The sequence below is a fragment of the Manihot esculenta genome, chromosome 13 (genome assembly GCF_001659605.2).
Source record: "Manihot esculenta cultivar AM560-2 chromosome 13, M.esculenta_v8, whole genome shotgun sequence".
Lineage (NCBI taxonomy): Eukaryota > Viridiplantae > Streptophyta > Magnoliopsida > Malpighiales > Euphorbiaceae > Manihot > Manihot esculenta.
Window position 1 is genome coordinate 3,902,262 of NC_035173.2, and position 18,311 is coordinate 3,920,572.

General features: G+C 31.9%; 1 protein-coding gene across 1 annotated transcript; it reads left to right on the forward strand.

The window, feature by feature from the left end:
• Positions 1 to 15,674: 15,674 nt before the first annotated feature.
• LOC110629528 (polygalacturonase 1 beta-like protein 3) lies at positions 15,675 to 18,018 on the forward strand. Its single transcript, XM_021776544.2, has 2 exons — positions 15,675 to 15,823; positions 15,939 to 18,018. Exons 1-2 carry the CDS (start codon positions 15,758 to 15,760, stop codon positions 17,814 to 17,816), a joined length of 1,944 nt encoding a protein of 647 aa, XP_021632236.1. The 5' UTR covers positions 15,675 to 15,757; the 3' UTR covers positions 17,817 to 18,018.
• Positions 18,019 to 18,311: the final 293 nt, after the last annotated feature.

Below are 18,311 nucleotides of genomic sequence, written 5' to 3' on the forward strand. Positions count from 1 at the left end.
TCAAAATACTTGCACAAGAACACACAGGACCATAGATCCCATAGAAGCTTTTCATTTAACCACATCGGATTTGCAAAACTACCAAAAACTATGAACATTCGATGTGAGGATTTGTACGATAAAATGGGTCTCCCCTAGCATAGAGGGAAAGAAACCTCATACCCCTCCTATTTTAGCTTCTTCGAACAAAACCAACATATGGAAGGCGATTAAGAGGAACTTCTCTCCCTAAATAAACTTTTAGATAATTTTTTTTTTTTTTTAATCTCTTATCATCGATTTGTTTCTACATCTCTTGCCTAATTCTTAAATTTGTCTAAATATAATTAATTATTTGCTTCTGCATCTTTTTATTCTAACTAGCATTATTTCAATAGTGCATATTTTTTAACTCATTATATTTAATATATATATATATATATATAATAATTTTATATTATCACTTTTTAGTTTTTAATATATTTAATATTTAAATAAATTATTTTAATAATTTTATATTATAAATTTATGTTTTTAATATTTATATATAAATTAAATTTTAAATTTTTATTAATGGTAAATTAATTTAAATAATAAAATCATTCTAGCTTTAAATTTTAAATTCAATTATAAAATTATTATCCAATTATAAATTTAAATATATAAAACTAAAATTTTATTAACTTTAAATTAATTTAAATAACAAGATCATTATCAATTTTAAAATTTATTTTTAGTTATATACTTATAAATAATTAGATAGATATAAATTACATATTCAAATTCAATAATTTATTGTTATTATATAATAAGTAATTTAATTCTTCTAAATTTAAAACTAATTACTATAAATTATTAATATTATTTTATTAAAATTTAATATTTTATTATAATAAATTACTATTAATTATTTTCATATAACTATCTCATAGTACTAATAAAAATAATAAATTAAAATTTAATGGTTAATATAATAAACAAGAAAATTAATTCTAAATATTACTAAAATAATAAAATAAACTCCTAATAATATTAGAATCTCAACCACTAAACTATTAATATTAGTTTTATGGAGGATAGGTGAAGGTGAAAATCTTGAATTTCTTTTATAAAACACTCACAACCATGCTGATCTATAAACTTAAAAAAAAATAAAATACAATCGTGTATACAAAGAAAATAAGTAAATTAATTTTTTTATTGATTTTTTTTGTTAGATTTGTCAGAAAAAATTAAAAATTAGAAGAGTAAAACCTAAAATTTATTAGATTTACTCAAATAAATAATTTGTTATATGCATATTTTTTATGTGGAATTTTTTTTAAATTGAAAATATTATCTAATAATTTAATATATTATTAAATTGAAATTTATTAGTAATTTTATTTTAAAATTTTTATTTTTATTATTTATGTACAAATAAAAATATAAACATTCGTCTAATAACTTTAAAATTTAAATAAATATTACATTATAAATTTAATTATTTTTTTAAATATTAAAATTTATGTAAATTCAATACATTATTATTATTACAATAAAATTTAAAATTAATAATATTAAAATTTTATTTTACTTATTAAAGCACTTTAACATCGATTACTCATTGAAAATATTATTTTGATTTTTTTATATAATATATTATATTATATTAATTTGATAAATATTAAAATTTAATATTTTATTATTATAATAAATTGTTATTAATAATTTTAAAAAATCCATAGAAAGAATAAAATATCAATAAATTTAATTTAATTTATTAAATAATATTTAAATTTACTTAATAAAATTATTTACTTGTTATTATCATAAATTTGAAAATAAAGCGGCCAATAAAATATTAAAAAAATAAAATTTTAATGATAATAGATAAAATATGAAACATTACAATGCTATTAAATATAAAATATAAAATAATATTTTTTTATGAATGCAATAATTTTATAAACTAAGAATACAAACGAAATAAAATCTTAAAATTTATTTTTATCAATCTATTTCAACCATGAAAGCTTAAATTTTGTAGCTTTTTTATAAAGAGTAGAGAATGAATTTCAACTCATTTAAACTATAGATTTATTAATTAACTTAAATTAAATTTATTATTTAAAAAAATTTAATTTTAATTTATAAAATCTCATTTTTATAAAAAATAATTATTTACAAATTTTTAATAGATATAAACATCATTATTTAAATAATGATTATCATTTATAACGATTAACATCATTATCATCTAAAAGAAATTTATTATTTATCATTTAAATTTTTTTTAAAAATACCACTTAAAAACATAATTATACTTCATCATATATAATTATTTTAAAATAAATAATTATTTTTTATTTTCTTTATTAATTAAATTTATTATTTTTACTTAACATTATATTTTCATATATTATATGATCTTTATGATTTATAAAATAATAATAATAATAATAATATAAAAATAAAAAAGCTATTATTCAATACGTTTTATGATAATTATCAATTAGATTAGTTATAGCATTATTTCAACTTGTATTAGTAAAATTATGAAAAATTCTAATAAAATTATTAACAACTATTTCAATTATAAAATGCGGTTATTGAAATAGATAATAATTAATTTATTATTCTCTATTTTTTTAAAAAAATATATAATATTAAATGGATAAAGATATTTTTATTAGTTATTAAACAAAATATTATAAAGATAAATTTAAAATATATAATTATTTTAGATAATTCTAAAAGATTATATAATTAATTCATTATTTTATAGTTAATTAATTGGATAAGACATTTTTATGAGATAATATATTAGTTTTTTTATTTTTTTAATTATTAATAAATAAATTGTTTCCATATATATTTACAAAAACATTTAATTTTATATTTTATAAATATTCAAAAGATTATTTTTATATTAATTTTATTATAGCATAATATTAAATAATTTGTATTAATATATATAAAATAAAATTATTATCTAATTTATATCTTCAGTTTAAAAATTTTAATGTTATTATATTTTATATATTTTTTTAAAAAATTTTCTTAACTAATTAAAATTAATATAAAGAATAAAATTATTATTTATTTTAAAAATTAAAATTTAAAAAAATAATATTATCAAGGATTTAAATCACAATAATGTAAGATAAAAGGCTTCATTTGGGGAAAAAAGCATTTATAATAAAAAAAAAAACCAAAATAAACTCTTAACACAATTATACATTTATTTTTACATAATCTTTTAAAATTGAAAAAATAATTAATTTCATTTTAAATATGATATTTGATAAAAATAAATTCTTACAAAATTTTAAATCACGAACACAATAAAAGGCGGACAGTGTCAATCCATGTAGAAATATTATTAAGTTTCTCTTTATAAGTGAAATTATTATTTTAATTAATGTTTTTGAATGTTTTAAATGTGAAGAAAAAATAATAATATTGATTATTATTTATAACAAAAAAAGAGATAAAAAATTTAGAAAAAAAAATAAAGGAATCAATAATTTAATATTTGATATCGATTATTTTTACCAACTAGTTATTTGCCTGCACAGTCTTTAAATTTTTAAAATTATATTTCTAAATTACGAAGTATCACATTATTTTTTCAGTATTTATATTGATTTATTAATATTAAACACTAAATAAAAAAATTAATTTAAAATAATTGGATCTCTAACATTCAAACTGAGTTGAGTTTCAAAAAAGAAAACAGACTCAAAACCACTAGCGTTCATTATGCAAGCCAATCCGTCATTCAATTCGCGCCCACGGCAGGCTGGACTGTCTGAAGGCCCGCACCTATTAGAAAGGAGTTTATCGGGCATGATGTGACAGAAAATAGGAGAGGAGGCCAAACTATATTGCGATCCAACCATCATACGCACCGAAGGAAAATTAAATGGCCGCGTGACGATAATAGACAAACAGGTGACAGAGACAGTGACACTATAACAAAGTGGTGGTTATGTGTTACTAGAGAATAAAAAAATAAATAAAAAGAAAAACACAATCATTCAGATTAAACTTACATATATACTCTAAAACTCTATTTTCTCGAAATATCAGAATATTGTATAGTATTACCATATTTATAAAAACTATTCAAATAATTAATAATATTTAGTTTAATATTTAAAATGTTCGAAATAATTATTTTATTGTTGAATTATTTCTTAAAAAGATTTATAAACAAAATGCATTATGACTATGAAAAGTATTAAACTATTTCTTTATTGTTCCTCATGAAATGTATATATAAGAATGAATGGCATGCATACAAATGGGAAAATTCTTTATTATAATTATTTTTTTTGAGAAATTATGTTTATTTAGTAAAATTGATCAAATAATAATCTGAACTAGTAAAATGCCTTACCTGCTCTATTTCTGCCATTCGGTTCCCAAAGTTAGGGTTTACGAAGCGGATATCTTGGATACAAATAGCAAGGCGAAGATCAACCACGGGGTTGCCATTTGTCACTTAGATACTTCGTCTTGGAGCCCTGCCCACGAAGCTTTCTTAACATTGGGTTCAGGTCCGGGCCGGATAGAGGTGTGCCACTGGATATTCGAGAATGATATGGCTTGGACCACTGCAGAGAATAGTATTACTCTGACCACCGCAGAAAACGATATGACTTGGACCATCGTGGACGAATAAGCTAGGAAAACATGGGTTCGATTAACTTTTGGCTTAAAGAGGTTAGCCGGTAGCTCGATCTTTAGAGCCTGAGTTAAATATAAGAGTCGTTATGTAAGTTGTGGGTTTTTCCTTATTAGGGAAAAGCGTTATGTTGTATTGGGAAAACTTATTATGTTCTATTGTAATATATAGTCAATAACCAATCTCTCCATGATGATTGAGATCTTGTTAAATCCTTTTATGAATATTATATCAATGAGAATTAGGTGTGTCAATTATATCTTAGCAAATAAACCCTTTTATTCCAACAAAAAAACAAAATCAACCCTTTTAAACCAGTCGACTTGTGCTTAGCCCTGTGATCATGCAAAACATTGAAGCAGTACAGAATTGCAGATTAAGACAATAGAGAGAAACTGAGATTTTGCTTTGTTGGATTTTACAAACTGGATATCCAAAAACATACAACTATACAAGCTTTAAAATTATTAATCCACTTATTTTATCACTTCTAATTAATTTTTTTAATCAATTACTTTATTATAATTTCAATCAATAAAATAAAGAGTATTAGATAATTGGACATGAAATTGGAGTAGAAGGAAAAATATCGCATATGACATTTTGAAGAACTCATTTTACCTTATAGCAAGCACAACCAATAGCCCTAATCATTTTGTTAAATAACGTCCATTTCTCATAAACTTAGCTTTTCATCTATCTCAATCTCAATATTTCACATTATATTGCCAGCTATAAATGAAGTTAATAAATCCCCAATAATTAAAAAATAACTTGTAACACAGTTAAAAGAGTTGAAAATATTTATATTAATTAAAGAATTACTAAAAAATGGAATAGAAAGATTGAAATGATAGGAAAATGCTCTCATCATTTTATTAGTTAACCTCCATTACTCATAAGATTAGTTTTTCATCTATTATATAGAACTCGAATGACTATTAAATGCACAAAAGAGTTGAGATAGGATAATTAAAACTAACCATGATCTGTTGAATTGGTGGCAAAATCTAGCCATAATATGTCTACCACAACAGTTAAATAACATGAATTTTCATAGCCATACTTGCATAGATTATCTAATTGTAACTGATGGTATTTAACAGACCTAGGTCAATCGGACGACCATTCTTTTTTAGATATTTAAGTTGGACGATCACTCCAGTAGACCAGGTGATGACCTTCCCAGTAGACCAAGTCGGACGACCTCTCCAGTAGATAAGATCGGACGATTTCTCCAGTAGACCTGATTGGATCCAGCAGACCGGGTGATGACCTCCCCAGTAGATCAGGTCGTACGACCTCTCTAGTAGACAAGGTCGGACGATCTCTCCAATAGACTAGATCAGACGATCACTCAAGGTTGGACGACCATTCCAGATGTGCAAATCCAGGCGGACGACTTCTCCTGCAAATCAGGTTGGATGACTATTTCAGAAGACATGCCAGCTAACAAAAAAGGTTGAATAATCATTCTAGAAAATGCACTAGCTGCATGAAATAATAGAAAAAATATTTTTCTCTCTCTTAGTTTATATGTTTTCTATTGTAACGATAGATGTACATAATGAGTTGCACATAATGACCTGTACCCTTCCAGAATAGTCGATAGAGCTGTATATAAACCCATTCTTATCAAATAAAAAAATGTGAGTGACAATTGCCTCAGCATCTTTATTTCTATCAAGTTTCTTTTTGTTACATGGTATCAGAACATATTTGTGCTTTATTTCTTCTCTAATCTTTTTTCTTCTTTCTTCGTCACTTAAAATGACAGAAGAATTATCCAGAGAAACAACATTAGAAACCGTGAATCAAACTAAAAATGGAAAAGAGAGTGAGAGTGACTTCCTCATACTTCAAAACTCAGATAATCTTGGAATGCAACTAGTCAGTTCTCCTCTTATTGGGAAGAACTATTTGTTATAGAGCAGATATATGATGATTACTCTAAGGACCAAGGACAAACTTGGTTTTATTGATAGCACCTTCGAAATGCCACTCGCTGGGTCTCAAAATTTAGAGAAATGAAAGAAGGTGGACAATATGGTTACTACATGAATATTAAACTCAATATCAAAAGAGTTGATTATTGCATTCACATATGCACTGTCTTCTCAAATACTCTTGGAAGAAGTTTTCGGAAAAATTTGGACAGAGCCATTGTAAGAATCGGCTGCCTGCTTGAGCTGCCAGTTTGTACCGCGTCCCACATCGGGAAATTACGGTAATTCCGAATTGTATATAATAGCTAGCACGAAACTACTAAATAACTTGGGTTAACTATTTTGGGCCAAGTGGAAAGTGGGCCCAAAAGTTATTTGGGCCAGTTTGGGCCGGACTGTTTTAATTGGTATTAGAACCACCCTGGGTAAGAAAAATTATGTGGAGCTAGTGGGCCTGCGAGGAAAGGGCTACCCGTGTGAGACGAGGTAGAGTCGCACGAGGTACTAGCAAACCACAATACCCAAGGATCCAGTCCTGGTTAGCAATTGTGTAATACCCGGCTAGATTCCGGCATCGGAATCCCTATCTTCCGGTGGAATCTCCATTAGAATCTGGAATTCTGAAGATGCCAGAGGCTTCTAGAGGGGTAAAATGTATTTTCTAAAATGTTTTTACTGATTTCATGGTTTTAAACGAAAAAGAATTTAGTTTTGAAAAGAAAAGACCAAGGAGGTATTTGCCAGGTTCGGCCGCCGAAAGTGAAGTTCGGCCGCCGAACATGGGAAAGTTTCGGGAGTGCTTTTGGCCTCCGAAAGCTTTGTTTGAACTAACCAAGGTTCGGCCGCCGAACATGCATGAGTTTAGGGGGCACGTTAGGCTGCGGAAGGTCTTTGACCAGACCACCTATAAAGAGCCCTCAGATCGAAAATGGGCGAGTTTTCTCCCATTCTCGAGCTCAGGTGAGTTTATGCCTTCCTTTGGTCGTTTTCGTGCTTTCTCTACCCATCCCTCAAGTTTTCATGAGTTTTACCCTTGTGTTTGAAGATTTGAAGCTTAAGTAGGAGTTTTGGGAGCTTGGAGATTGTTGGAGCTTGAATCCTCCACACCTCCGAGTTAGGGATCGCACCACCCTTCGATCTTCAAGAGGTAAGTGTAGATCCTTACTTTCCTTGTGTTTTAATAAAGTTTTAAGTAAGTTTAATGGAGTTTTAATGGTTGAGTATGGGTAGATATGCATGTTTAGGTTTATGTGGGTTTTATGCCCAATGTATGTTATGTGATGTTTGGATTGAGGAATTTATGCTCCTTTTTGCATGTGGGAGAGTGTATGCATGATTGGGAGAGAGCTAGTGAGGTTTTGAGTAGTTTTGATGGTTTTGGCTTATGAGGGTAATAAGCTCTTTATGTATGCTTTATGTGATGTTCTTTGTTGGAGTTTAAGCTTGTTTAAGCTCCTTTGTGCATGATTAAGGGTTTATGCATGATGTTAGAGGTTGGGTGCTTGTTTTGGGGTGTTTGGAAGGCTTGGGAGGCTTGTATGCATAAGAGGCTGAGTTCTGGATGAACTCAGGTTCGGCCGCCGAAGGTGGTTTCGGCAGCCGAACTTGCCTATGGATGCATGGATTGGCCGCCAAACCTTGCCCCTGAAAGTTGTGTTTCGGATCTGGAGCAGACTTTCGGCCGCCGAAGGTGATGTTCGGCCACCGAAGGTGCCTGACCTTCGGATCTGGAGTGAGGCTTCGGCCGCCGAACCTACCGCCGAACCTGCATGGCTTTCGGCTCTGGAAGGGACCTTCGGCCGCCGAAAGTGCTGCCGAAAGTGCCCTGTCCAGCCCTTTCATGGTTATTTTCTATGCATGTTTTGAGGTTGTTTTAGGGGGTTTTGGGGAGTTATTTAGAGTGTGTTTGGCACCTCATTCGAGTCTACTTGTGTAGGATCGGACCCGAGGGACCGAGGAGGCCATCAGTGTTAGCAGTTGCAGAATCAGTCCAGCGTCTGCCAGAGGTGAGTAGAACTAAACTTAATCTTTTATTTTACGAAATTCAAATGCCTAAAGTATGTTCATGTATCATGTTTATATGTAATAAGTTGATTGCACTAGTTACACGAATATGACGCATTGCATTATTTACTGTTGATGTGGATGGACCAAGGCGACCCCAATAGCCCTAGATATGTTATGTTAATGAAGTCCTGAGGAGCCCGAAGGGCCGGGCACCATGTTATGTTACAGTCAGAGGGAGTTTTGGTGGTCATGTCCAATCCGTTATGTGAAATGTTTGTGCTGTGACGCATTTCATAAGAGCATGTAATTAATGAATTGTTTTCCCTGTTTCTACTCACTGGGCTTTTTAGCTCACCCCTCTCCCCTAACCCCAGTGTTGCAGGTATGAGGTCGTTCGGAAAGTCTCAAGAGTTAAGGTTGTGCTTATGTAATAGATTAGTGTTAGTGTGGACATGTAATGTAAACTGAGATAATGAATTGTAATGTAAGTAAAGTAGAGTTATGTTTATGGATTAGTACTGTGCTTGGCCCTAAGACTTGGTTAGTCCCTGTTTAGTACATGATGCATGTTATGGTTTATTGTTGAGTTGAGTTGAACCAAACTAGTGTATTGTTTACCACGCTAGAGTTTTGATGAGGACTCTAGTGGAGGTTTTATGTTTGTGGTTTGATGCATGCGTAGGTTAGGTTCTAGTTCTTTGGATGTGATCCCAGCTTGATGTATGATATGTTGACCCAGCTAGAGTTTTTGAGGGCTCTAGTAGGGGGTTCTTTATATTTTCAGTTATGTTGCATACAGGTCAAGCTCGGTATTTACATCAGATGTTTAAGTTTTTATGTTAAAGTTTTGATCATGTATGGGATTTGACCAGGTGATAGGATGTATGTTTGGCTTGCTACGGGTCCCGGCGGCCTTAAGCCGATCTGGATCCTAGCGTCGGTAGCGGTTCGGGCCGTTACAGAGGGGTATCGATTTTCGGGTCGTTACAAATTGTATTCGATTAAGTTGCGACAAGGACGTCACAAATTTAGCAGGAGAGAGTATAAGAATCAGCTGCCAGCTTGTACCGCGTCCCACATTGGGAAATTACGATAATTCTGAATTGCATATAATAGCTAGCACGAAACTACTAAATAACTTGAGTTAACTATTTTGGGCCAAGTGAAAAGTGGGCCTAAAAGTTATTTGGGCCAGTTTAGACTGGGCTGTTTTAAGACCCCTTCTCTATTAGATCAAGCAGGAGGTGGCAAAATACATACAGAACCAAAATCCAATCACAAATGAGGCAAGCTATGTTAATTTCTCTAGATTTGCAGGTAAGAATACTAGCGACTACCCTACTAGTAGACATAGTAAAAGTTTTATATGAATAATAGACTCAGGTGCATCAACTCATATGTGTAGTGACTTATCTCTATTTCATACCATTTTTGCAATATGAAATAAAAGTACCATAACCCTACCCAATGGAACATCCAAACATGTTTATTATTCTGGAACCATCAAACTCTTATCTAAAATAATTCAACAAAATGCCTTATATGTTCCCATTTTAAACACAACTTACTTTCAGTCAGTAACCTTTCTAAATTCTCTAAACAAACAATAAAATTTTCTTCTAAAACCTGCTTTGTACATGACCCAATGACTAAAGAGGTGATGGCTGAAAGAAAACAGGAAGGGAAACTCTATATTCTAGTAAATAAAACTCTTACTAGTTGAGATATAGTTGCCAACTCTAGCACTGATTGTACAAAGTTAAACCCCATGCATGAAAAGAATGAAGTTTTTCATTCATACTCTTGTCAAAATTCCTATGAATTATGACATTCAAGATTTCGTCATACATCACATGCAAAATTAATTCGTATTTCAACCATTCAACTAGAAAATAAGGAGAATTAAGCGTGTGAAATATGTCCACTTGAAAAGCAACAAAGGCTAAATTTTCATAAAAGCAAAATAACGACTGAAACTATTTTTGAACTAGTTCATATTGATTTATGGGGCTCGTATTTAACTCATTTAATTTCAAGGACAAAATACATTTTGACTATAGTAGATGATTTTTCAAGAGTCACTTAGACATACTTTTTGCATGATAAATTTAATATGCATAACATATTTTATGATTTCATTAACATGATACAAAATCAGTTTCACAAGAATATTAAGATAATAAGGTCGGATAATGGAATAGAGTTCATAAATAAACAGTGAAACTCTTTTTATATCAAAAGGAATGTTACATCAAACCACATATTCATACACTCCACAATAAAATGATATCGTGGAGAGAAAACATAAACATTTATTGCAAGTGGCAAGGGCTATAATGTTTGAATCTAAGCTTCCAAAAATTTTTTCGTAGAAAGTATATTAATAGCCACTTATATTATAAACAGGCTGTCAAGTTTAGTTTTGGATTTGAAAACCACTTATGAAATTCTCTTTATGCGGATGCTGACCTACAAACATTTAAAAGTTTTTGGTTGTCTATGTTTTGCCACAAATACAAGGTCTAAAAAAGATAAGTTTGAATAGAGGACTTTTAAATATATTTTCATTGAGTATGCCTCAGGTTTCAAAGCATACAAATTATATGATTTACATCATAAGAAAATAATAATAGTATTAAGAGATGTGGTTTTTCATGAAAAATGTTTTCCTTTTGCAAGTGGGGACACTTCAATACTTAATACTAAAGTACCATTACCTATTCTTGACATTCCTGACCAGCACCGACCTCATCCTGATTTAAATTCACTACCTACACTTGACATTTTTGACCTGCATCGACCTCATCCCAACAATTCTGACCTGCACCGACTAGAATAACAATTCATTACCTACTCTTGACAATTTCGACATGTATTGACCTTATTCCGACTTGAATAACAATCCATCATCCATCCTTAATATTTCTAACCTACATCGACCTTCTCATTTCGGTCTGAATGATGACTTCCTTATTCCTGAGCCACTCTCCGAATACACGAATAGCCTAGAAATTGAACCTGTTCTTCAAACAAATTCAGAAAAACTAAGGAGAAGTACTAGAGTTACTTCTAAACCGATGGTTAAATGATTATGTAGTGAATAATTCTTCACTTGTTGAATCCTCAGTCAACACTTCAACAGAAGCTGGTCGGAGTCAAGGTAACATCAGAGACTTATAGAACTTATCTCTCACTTACAGCCCTTTACACATATTATTTATGGCAAATGTGTTTACTATCTATACACCTATTTTTTACCATCAAGCTAAGGGGGACAGTAACTGGGTTCATGCCATGCAACAAGAGATAGAGGCACTAGAATGAAATCAAATATAGATACTCACCACACTACCCAAAGGCTAAAAAGTAATTTCATCAAAATGGATTTATAAAGTAAAGCACAAACAAGATGGGAGTATAAACAAGTATAAAGCTAGAGTGGTTGCCAACGACTATAATCAACTAGCTGGAATTGATTATTATGAAAGTTTTTCCTCAGTGGCAAAAATGGTAACCATCAGACTCTTCCTAGCCATGGCCATAAAATTTGAGTGACTTGTCTATCAGTTAGATGTAAACAATGCATATTTACATGGGTACTTAGATGAAAAAGTCTATATGTATCCGCCAGAGGAATATAGAAAAGCCAAAGTGGAACAAATGTGTAAGTTAATTAAAAGTCTCTATGGGTTAAAGCAAGCGGGTAGGCAGTTGAACAAGGAACTTACAGTAAAGTTATAAGGCTATGGATTCAAGCAGTCCTCATCTTATCATTGTTTATTCATAAAACAAGTAGAAAATGAATTTACAGCTCTAATTGTCTATGTTGATGATCTCTTGATTACAGGTTCAAATGAACAACAGATTTTACATGCCAAACATTTCCTTCACCAACAATTAAAAATTAGAGACCTAAGATATGAAATTTTTTTTCTAGGAATGGAGATCAACCGATCTCAAGAAGGAATGTTTTTAATTCAACAGAAGTATATTTTGGACATTCTCTAAGACACTGATCTGATCAGCTTAAAAGCAGCATCCTATCCACTACCAAGAAGCTTCAAACTGGATAGTAAGACCAGGGAGCTCATTGAACACCCAGAATAATATAGAAAACTCATAGGAAAGTTATTATACCTCGGTCTTATCAAATCTGATGTTACTTTTACTACGCATCAACTCAGTCAGTTCATCCAATCTCCCAGAAAGTCTCATTGGGATGCGGCAATTCAGGTCCTTCATTATTTAAAGGGATGTCCGTCAAAAAGTCTATTATTTTCTGCTTCTAAAGGCACACAACTCAGAGCTTTCTATGATTCTGATTAGGCTTTCTGCCCCATATCACGAAAATCCATCACAGGCTATTGTATCTTTCTCGAATCATCCTTGATTTTCTGAAAAGCAAAGAAACTATGCACAGTTAGCGGATCTTCTGCTGAAGCATAATACATAAGCATGGCGGCTATAGTATGTGAATTAAAATGGATAAGTTACCTTCTTTAAGATTTAAATCTATAAATATCTCTTATGTGATAATCAAGCGGCCGAGCACATCGCTGCGAATCCTGTTTTTCATGAACGAATAAAATATCTTGAAATTGACTACCATGTGGTTCGGAGCACATTGCCGCGAATCCTATTTTTTATGAACGAATAAAATATCTTGAAATTGATTGCCATGTGGTTTGAAAATAATTCACAAAATGTTTCATTTCTACCTTGCACGTCCCTTCCCAACATAACTTGTTGACCTCCTTATTGAGCCTTCGACCTTCATTTCCTTTCATGAGCATCTATTTAAGATGGGCCTTTAAGATCTACCTCCATCTTGAGGAGGCCTGATAGTATTTAATAGAGCAGGTCAATCAGACATCCATTTTCTTCCAGATGTCCAGGTTGGACAATCGCTCCAGCAGACCAGGTGACAACCTCCCCAATAGATCAGGTCGGACGACCTCTCCAATAGACAAGGTCAAACGACTTTCTCAGTAGACCAAGTCAGATCCAACAGACCGAGTGGCGACATCTCCAGTAGACCAGGTCAGACGACCACTCCAATAGACAAGATCGAATGACTTCTCCAGTAGACCAGGTCGGACGACCATTCCAGATGTTCAAATCCAAATTAGACGACTTCTCCTGCAAATCAGGTCGAACGACTATTTCAGAAGACGTGCCAGCTAATAGAAGAGGTTGGACAATCATTCCAGAAGACGTGCCAGCTGCACGAAATAATGGAAGAATCTTTTTCTCTCTCTTAGCTGACATATTTTCTATTATACCAATAGTTGTATATCATGAGTTGTACATAATGACGTATACCACTCTAGAATAGTCGATAGAGTCGAATATAAACCCATTCTCATCAAATAAAAAAGTGCAAGCGAGTATTGTTTCAGTCTCTTTATTTCTATAATATCAAGTTTCTTTTTGTTACAGTAACAATAAATTGAACACTTTAATTCTCTGCTTGAAATTGAAGCCACCATAAACAATTTTCATGCCATTATATTAAAATTTACCCTAAAAATTACTAAGAAATGGAATAGAAAGGTTGGAACTATAGGAAAATGCCGTCATCATTTTATTAACTAACCTCCATTGCTCATAAGCTTAGTTTTCATTTATCTCAATATCTATAAATGAAATTAATAAATCCCAAATAATTAAAATATAACTTGTAATTATATTGGTTAAAGGACTATTAGGAAATGAAAGAGAAAGGTTAAAACTGTAAGAAAATGAAAAATAAAGGAAAACTATAATTAGAAAATGTTTCAAAGGGATGAGCATAGAGAGATGTAGAATCTATCAATGGTGAGATTATATCAACATTTTTCAAAGTTCAATGTTATTGTATTTATATAGATTACATAAATAGATTTGGGTAGATATCACTTGTTTTTGGTTTGAAAAACGTATATTTTATTTCTTTCAAAAGATTTTTTTAAATGTATAATTTATAAATTCGAGAAAAAAGCATAAATTTAAAAGTATATATTCCGTCTATAAGGCTCTTGAATTCTTTGGATGTATCGGCATTTTTGTTAGTAAAATTCTTCGTTATAATTATTCTCTTTTTTTTTAGAAATTATGTTTATTCAGTAAAATTGATCAAATAATAATTTGAGTGGAAATTATAGAAAAAATATAAAAAAAAAGAGAAGAAAGAGAAAAAAATGATGCAAAAGAAGAAAAATAGATAAAATAATAAAAAGAAAAATTAGAGAAAAATGAAGAAAATAAGAGAAAGAGAAAAGGGATTGAAAGAAAAAGATAAAAGAAAAAAGAAAAATAATAAAATAAATATGAGTGAATAAAAATTATGAGGTAAGAAAGTAGAATGAAAGAAAACAATAGAAAAAAAACAAGAGAAAGAGAAAGAAAATAATAAAATAAATATAAAAAAATAATAAAAAAATATAAAATAAGAAAAGAAATTACTTCATATTTATAAATACAAATTACTAATGGATTTAATAATAAATTCATAATTCATTATTAATAGATTTTTTTATTTTAAAAATTATTAATAAATTTAAAATTTATTAGTAATTTGTTGATAAATGAAAAATGTGAGTTTTTAATAAAAAAAACTGAAATTTTACATTGAAATTCATTTTAAAACCTTTTTTAACCTTATTAATTTAATAATAAAATTTAATAATAGATTTCTATATTTACTGGTAATTTATTGATAAATTATCAATGAATTAATTAGAATCTATTTTTTAATTTTTATATTTTTTTAAAATTTATTAACGGTTGTTGGTTAATCAACAATTTTACAAATAGATTTTAAGTTTATTAATAAATTTTAATATCAATTATTTTATAATCTTATAAATTACGAGTTGATTTTAAAATTCGTTAATATACCAACGATTATTAACAGTGAAATATGTTATGATAAGGATTACTAATGAATTTTAAAATATGTTTTGTAAATTTATTGATATTGAACGGGATAATATTTACCTGAATTTATTGAGATGCGCATGAAATTTCATTACAACGTTTTTTCTTTCAAAAAGAACATAAATACCATACAAATTGATGGGTCTTGTACACTTAATGCTTCAGCTCTTTCTAAACCTTTATATATAATTCACTTCACAGCCAACATTCTCACTCGTCTTTGCTAGAAAACAAAATGCAGACTCACCCCATTATCCCTCTCGTCTTCTTCGTTTTCCTTTGCTTTCCATGTTTGCTCAATGTGAGCCCCTCTTTTATAATATTCTGAATCGTTTCAAATGGCTTTTTTTGGGGTTATTTTTCTTGTTCTATTTTCTAATTTGGTTGGGTTGGTTTGTGTTTCTTGAATACTGCAGGTGAGTTTAGCCGGTGCAAGAGTGCTACTGGCTGGTGACAGCCCACTTACGCCAAAAGCATATCTTATTCGGTATTGGGACAAGGAGATCCACAACAATTTACCAAAATCTCAATTCATTCTATCCAAGGCATCCCCTTTGAACGCCGTGGAAGCTGCCATTTTTGCGAAACTCGCAGCGGAAAACGCCCTCTCCATTAAGCTCTCTGCTTTCTGCTCCTCCGCCAAGCTCTTTTGCTTCCCCCACTTAGCCCCCAGCATTGAGAAGCACGATGGAAACTCAGAATTTGCTACTTACGAAAATAAGAACTTTACCGATTATGGTACAGGTGCGGTGGACGGAGTTAACTCCTTCAAGAACTATTCAGATACTGTCAATACTTTTCGCCGATATGGCCGAGCAGCTATCGATCACGACGAGAAATTTTCCATTTATGGCCCCGAAGGAAACGTCGTTGACCAAAGCTTCAACACCTACGGTGCCAGGAGCAGCGGCGGTGAAGGCGAGTTCAAGAATTACAACGAGGGAGTTAATGTTCCAAATCTCCGGTTCACGTCTTACTCCGATCATGGAACCCTCAAGGCCCAAAAGTTCTCAAGTTATACAGAGGATACAAACGCCGGTAGCGAATCATTCACCAGTTATGGGAAGAACGGGAATGCAGCCCCTAATGAGTTTACGAGCTATGGAGAGAACACTAATGTGATTATCTCAGATTTTAAAAATTACGGCGAGAACAGTAATGGAGCTAACGATACCTTCAAGTCTTATGGGGTTAATGGGAATGTTCCACAGAACAATTTCAAAAACTACGGTGCTGAAGGGAATGGTGGTTTTGATACATTCACCAGTTACAGAGAACAGTCCAATGTGGGTGACGATTCCTTCCAATCGTATGCTAAAAAATCAACTGAAGGAACTGTCGGTTTCAGAAATTATGGAAATTCCTACAATGAAGGAACCGATACGTTCTCAGGATATGGTGAAGAAGCTGACGGGCAGAAGATTGGATTCAAGATCTATGGAGTGAACAACACTTTCAAAGAGTATGCCGATAACAAAAGCGTCTCTTTTTCTGAGTACAACTCTACAGCTGATACAGCATCTGAAGAAACTACTACAAAGAACCTCAGTGGTAGTTTGGTAAATAAGTGGATCGTGCCTGGCAGATTCTTCCGAGAGTCGGAGCTGAAGGAGGGTAATGTGATGCCAATGCCCGATATTACAGATAAAATGCCCCCAAGGTCATTTTTGCCCCGGTCCATCACCTCAAACTTACCATTCTCCACCTCCATGATTGCTCCACTCAAGGAAACTTTCCACGCCGTTGATAATTCCACCATGGAAAAGATAATCATTGACGCTCTTAACGAGTGCGAGAGAGACCCTAGCCCTGGCGAGACAAAGCGATGCGTGGGCTCGGCCGAGGACTTGATCGACTTCGCCACCTCCGTCTTAGGACGCAATGTGGTGGTACGTACGACGGAGAATGTGAAAGGATCTAAGAAGGACATCATGATCGGTTCGGTCAAAGGGATCAACGGGGGGAAAGTGACAAAGTCAGTGTCTTGTCACCAGAGCTTGTACCCTTACCTGCTCTATTACTGCCATTCGGTTCCCAAAGTTAGGGTTTACGAAGCGGATATCTTGGATACAAATAGCAAGGCGAAGATCAACCACGGGGTTGCCATTTGTCACTTAGATACTTCGTCTTGGAGTCCTACCCACGAAGCTTTCTTAACATTGGGTTCAAGTCCGGGCCGGATCGAGGTGTGCCACTGGATATTTGAGAATGATATGGCTTGGACCACTGCAGAGAATAGTATTACTCTGACCACCGCAGAAAACGATATGACTTGGACCATCGTGGACGAATAAGCTAGGAAAACATGGGTTCGATTAACTTTTGGCTAAAAGAGGTTAGCCGGTAGCTCGATCTTCAGAGCCTGGGTTAAATATAAGAGTCGTTATGTAATATATAGTGAATAATCAATCTCTTAATGATGATTGAGATCTTGCTAAATCCTTTTATGAATATTATATCAATAAGTTAGGTGTGTGTGAATTATATCTTAGCAAATCAACCCTTTTATTTCGACAAAAATACAAAATCAACCCTTTTAAACCAGTGGACTTGTGCTTAGCCCTGTGATCATGCAAAACATGAAGGCAGTACAGAATTGCAGATTAAGACAATAGAGAAACTGAGACTTTGCTTTGTTGGATTTTGGGACATATTGTAGCACAAATTTCCATGAAATAAGCTTGTAGATTTTGTGTTACAAAGGTGATAGGCGGTTGTCGAAGCCGTCAAAAATAAACCTATTAAACAATCAACAATAAACTTGTAGATAGTGGCAACAGGGTCGAACC

Coding starts and splice junctions, on each gene's coding strand:
- LOC110629528 (XM_021776544.2), top strand. CDS start 15,758: ATGCAGACTCACCCCATTATCCCTCTCGTCTTCTTCGTTTTCCTTTGC. Junction 15,824..15,938: donor GCTTTCCATGTTTGCTCAAT/GTGAGCCCCTCT, acceptor TGAATACTGCAG/GTGAGTTTAGCCGGTGCAAG.